Here is a 4775-nt window from a genome sequence, read left to right as displayed (position 1 = left end):
GAGATGTCCTGAGGCTGACTCCCTGGACAGTCAGAATCTGCAGGGAATTGGTCCAGTGTTGACAAAAAGGTTATTATATGGTACATAATTGTGTATTAACGCAGTGAAATACCATTCAGCAATAAAAAGAATATATATACATACACACACACACAAGTATAGATGTGTGTATATACATATCCAATATGACTGAAACTTGACATTATGCTGAACAAAAGAAACCAGACAGAAAAGATTCATCCTGCGTGATTCCATTTTTATAACATTCTAGAACAGACAAAATTACTCTGCAGTGATAGAGAGCCCATCAACAGAGCGGGGTGTGGGAAGGAGACTGACTGCAAAGGGCCGAGGGAACTTTCTCAGGTGATAAAAATTCTTTCTTAACGAAAGGCAGTGTGTTAACTGTCATCACCACGCTGGTCCTGACACCCCAGGTCTTTACTTATTTCCGAACTGTATGCTTGACCCACTGTTGACCCACTTCGTCGGGTCACCCATCATGTCCTCTGCCTGTTCTGCTGTGCTCTCTGTCTCGGTATCTGAACAAATCTGGTCTCTGTATCGGAGCCTACTGGATTTTTTGTTTGTGAGATCTATGGCATTTTTCTTTGACTTATTTCATCTAGCCCATTGCCTTTGAGGTTCCCCCATGTCATGGCACATGCAAGATTTCATTCATTTTTTATGGCTGAGTAATATTCCATATACCAGAGTTTGTTTTCATCCACTCTCCCTGCCCTTCCTGATTTCACCTGGGTGCCCTCAGTTTGCTTCCATTTCACAAGCAGGGAAGTCTTATATACAATGCTACTCCCCAACCTCACCCAAGATGCTTCTCTGCCTGAAACCCTTCTGTGGTTTCTTAAAACAAGACCAGAACTCGTGGGTTCCTCCCGCCCATCTCTCGACACTCTTGGGCACCCCATTAGCTCTCTCCATTCCTGAAAAATGCAGGGCTCCCTTCCACCCCTCTCCTAGCACGGTTTTCTTGTCCACCGCCACGCCCTATTTGGTTCACCCCTACTAATCCTCTCAGTATCAGTCTATACATCCCTCTGTCGGTTGCTTTCTTTACATCTTCCTCCCTCAAGTCTCCTGTTAACCACCCTCCCTTGGCCTGGCATGTAATACAATTGTAATGATGAATAATTCTGTAATAATCAGATTAACAGAACAAGGGTGGACCTCAAAGATTGGTTCATAAACTCCTACCAAGTCAAGTCAAGGCCACCCACCCTGGGTATCCACCCAATCGGGTGCCATGTTGATCCCCATGGTCAAATATATAAGGGGCCTGGGTTGGGTGCAGAGTAGTGGCCCTCTGGAAGAGCCCCCAAGAACTTTACAGGCTCCCCTCCAAGGCCTCAAATCCCTAGACGTCCAGAGACAGCTGCAAAGATCTCAACGGCAGTGAGACCAGGTACGTGTGGTGTCCTGGGAGAGAGGCAAGCTCTTGAGTATCCAGGTTGGGGTAGACCCTGCAGCACCCTAACGGGGTCCAGCTCAACTCTCTAAATTGCCCCCTTTTTCCACCCCTACTTCCTAACCTTGCTCCCCCTTGCCTACCCAGTCTCCTCTTAAGAAAGGGTATTCCAGCAGGGCGCTAAAGTTAATCTCATTTTTCCCACCTTTGCCTGGAGAATTTGGAGGAAACTAGCGGACCCACCTCTAAGCCAATCCCTCTGGCCTCCCACTGGCATGTAATAATCAGATTAACAGAACAAGAAGCCACCCTCCTCGGGGCCATGCTCCCCTGGGCAGCCAGCCTGTGTGCAAGGTCCCGGTGCCTACCACGGCGGGTGCTGTTGGGTGCGTGGCAGGGGAAGCCTCAGACTAACCAGCTTTCATCAGCCCCACAGATTCCTCATGGAAGAGCAGAGACCCCCAAAACGCCCCTGCACGATGGCTCTGCATCAAGGTACTGCCTTTAATCTTTCCACAGCTTGTGGTTTACCCTTAGTGATGTTTATGTTACTTAGATATACGAGTAAGGCACGAGATAGAACGCGGCAGGCAAGTCCTTCTCAATTCCCACACCTTAGAACAACTATTTCGTCTGTTCAGTTACGTTTGGAGCTCACCGCTCCTGATGCTCTGGAGCATCTCCTTCACCAGGATTCCCTTCTCTTGCACAACTTCTGGCATTTTCTAAAACTTAACACTTGGGCTAGTACTTGCTTCCTTACCACTAATTCATTCTCACAGTCTTCTGATTGTTCACGCTCAAATGCACTCAGATATTCTCTCAGTTTTGCTTCTCACAGCACTGCTACCTCCTAACCTACTCTAGATTTGTAATAGTTTGTTTGGATATTCTATTTTTTGGTGGGAAATCCTTTCCCCCCAAAATATCGTAAACATTTTCCTACTTGCTAGATTCTGGTTGTTTTTGCCATGTCTACTTTTAAGGTATTCTTGTTTCTTGAGCTCTCTCTCTGCCTTTAGGATCTTTATCCTCCACACTGAAATTTTATGGTTTTATTGTATAACCCTTGGTGGTATACGCCTCTATTTCTTTATACTCTATCCCATACCCCCTTATTTTTTCAGCACTTTGAATTTTGTCCTTTTTCGGAGAAATTTTCTCCACGGTCTTACACCCACCTCCACCTCACCCCTGCGGCCTGGCTGTCCCCTTTCCCATCTCTGCCAGCCTCGCTGGTGCTGGTGACCTGGCCAGTGCTGCCCACCCTCCCTCTGCCTCCTTTAAATCTGCCCTGCCCAACACTCCTGCCTCCAGGCACACACTCTCCCTCCTATTTCCTGAACGTCTAAAGTGACCTCCCCTGTGAAGATTTGCTCCTTTGCCTAAAACCTTTCAGTCCTCTCCTTTGACCTTGGATCACCTAAAACTCGGTTTAGCTTAAAGAGGACTTCATGGGCTTCAGGGTGTGCTGTAGTCCTCCCGGGTACAGGACGCTCAGCTCAGGAACATCAGCCCCCGGGCTGGAGTCCCCCTGCCTAAGCTCCCGGCCCCCAAGGTGATGGGTTTAAGTAACCCCTCCAGCCACACTTTCTGAGCCCCTCCCAGATGTGAGCTGCTCTCTTGAGCCAGGCAGTTATCTAAGGACTGCTCAGGACACAGGAATACGGACCAGATCACCGACAACCCGCCCGCTCAGGCTTCAGAACCACCCTGCGCCTGCAGTCAGTGCCACACCCTGGCTTTCTGTTTTGTTCTGTCTGTCTCTCCTTGCGAAGACAGACACAGTGAGGGCAGTGGTTTGTATTCAGGTAGACTCTCATTGACTAGACTCAGCCTGTAAAGTGGGGTGTCCTTCCAGAGCCAGGCGTCTTGAGGCCGAGCGCCCCGACCTGGGAGAGAGAGTTGAGGTCAGTCTAGACCTCAGGGGATGGCATGTAAAGTGGGGGTGTCCTTCCAGAGCCAGGCGTCTTGAGGCTGAGCGTCCCGACCTAGGAGAGAGAGTTGAGGTCAGGCTGGGCCTCAGGGGATGGTGGGGTTCTCCCGGGCAGCCCCTTTCCCATTCCCACTCGTTCTCCTGTCGGACACCGCCCTCATTTCCCATTCGCATGCTCTGCTCTCTTCCCTGAGGTGGGTGTCCGCGGGAACTCGGCAGCCCTGGTGCGGAAGCAGCTGACCCCGCGGATGCAGCTGACCCCGCGGATGCAGCTGACCCTGCGGAAGCAGCAGGCCACGTGGAACCAGCCCAGCCCTTGAAATCCTTCGCAAAACCCTTTGCCTATGTGAAGCCCATGAGAGTAGAGACCGCGGAGTTCACAGAGTCCACCCGCCTTTCCGCGAGAGGCCGGCGCCGCCCTGCGGGGCGAGATCGGCTGTTGGGAGAAGGAGGCCGCCGCACACAGACAGGCCAGCGCGCACGGCTCAGTGTCCAGACGGGGCCAGGACATTCGCGGGGCCCCGATGCGGCGCTGGAGAGCCCCCTGGAGAGCCCCCAGGCAGAGCACGGCCGCCCCGTGGGGCCTGACGCCGAGCACAGGCCACTCTTGCCCTCTCCCGAGGCGGTGCCAGGCCCTGCGGCCAGCGCGGCGGGGCTCCCGCAGGGCCTGGCGCGGGCCCAGCTCTGGCAGGGACTGCCGGGGGCCCCTGGCGCGGCCTCCTACTGGGCTCCCTTGGTGTCTCCGGCCGTCTACCCCTGCGCACGATTCAGGCCCCCGCTGGGCTCAGCGTGGCTCCTCATGCGCACCGCCGCTGGCCCCTGTGTGTACTGGGTCCCGGCCTTCTTCACCCACAGCGCGCCCTGACCTCGTCACTGGACCCCGGACTCGCGTTCTCGGACTGGACATTTTCTAAATACTCTTAGGCCTCAGCCCAGGCCTAAGTCTGTTCCTATCCCACTCACTCTTCCCACCCACAGCGAGTCTTTGCCTTTACTGCCTGGATTGAGTCTGCGGCCGGAGTCCGCTTCCCATGCCCTGTGGTTCCATTTCTGATGTGAGCCCACCCCCACCCCATCAAAGGTGCAGGTGTATTGAACCCCTCAATGTGGTTGAAATAAATGAGCAGAGTCTCCATGGTCCTTCATTTGGCCCTTTGAGCTGCTGCACCCAGATAACACAAAGTGGACGGTTATGGACAACCGACATTTATCTCGTGATTCTGGAGACTGGTTCAGACAAGGGCAGGTTCAATGCCTGGCAAGGACCCTGCCCAGCTGACAGACGGTGGGCTTGCTGAGTCCTTGCCTCATGGTGGGGCGAGGCCTGGGGCCACTCTAGCATGGACACTGATTGCTGTCAGGAGGCCCCGCCCTCACGGCCTAAACTCCCTAACAGCTCCACCACAGGGAAGC

General features: G+C 53.3%; 1 protein-coding gene across 1 annotated transcript; it reads left to right on the top strand.

Annotated features, from left to right (window-relative positions):
• The first annotated feature begins 1905 nt into the window (after positions 1 to 1905).
• On the top strand, positions 1906 to 4227 carry LOC101631071 (proline-rich protein 20A-like). The gene is made up of 2 exons (XM_004692203.1): positions 1906 to 1921; positions 3557 to 4227. Exons 1-2 carry the CDS (start codon positions 1906 to 1908, stop codon positions 4225 to 4227), a joined length of 687 nt encoding a protein of 228 aa, XP_004692260.1.
• Positions 4228 to 4775: the final 548 nt, after the last annotated feature.

The sequence above is a fragment of the Condylura cristata genome, unplaced genomic scaffold (assembly GCF_000260355.1).
Source record: "Condylura cristata isolate star-nosed mole 26May11 unplaced genomic scaffold, ConCri1.0 scaffold00033, whole genome shotgun sequence".
NCBI classification, from domain to species: Eukaryota; Metazoa; Chordata; class Mammalia; order Eulipotyphla; family Talpidae; genus Condylura; species Condylura cristata.
The sequence above is the reverse complement of the archived record's forward strand: the minus strand, read 5'-3'. Positions and strand labels throughout refer to the sequence as shown.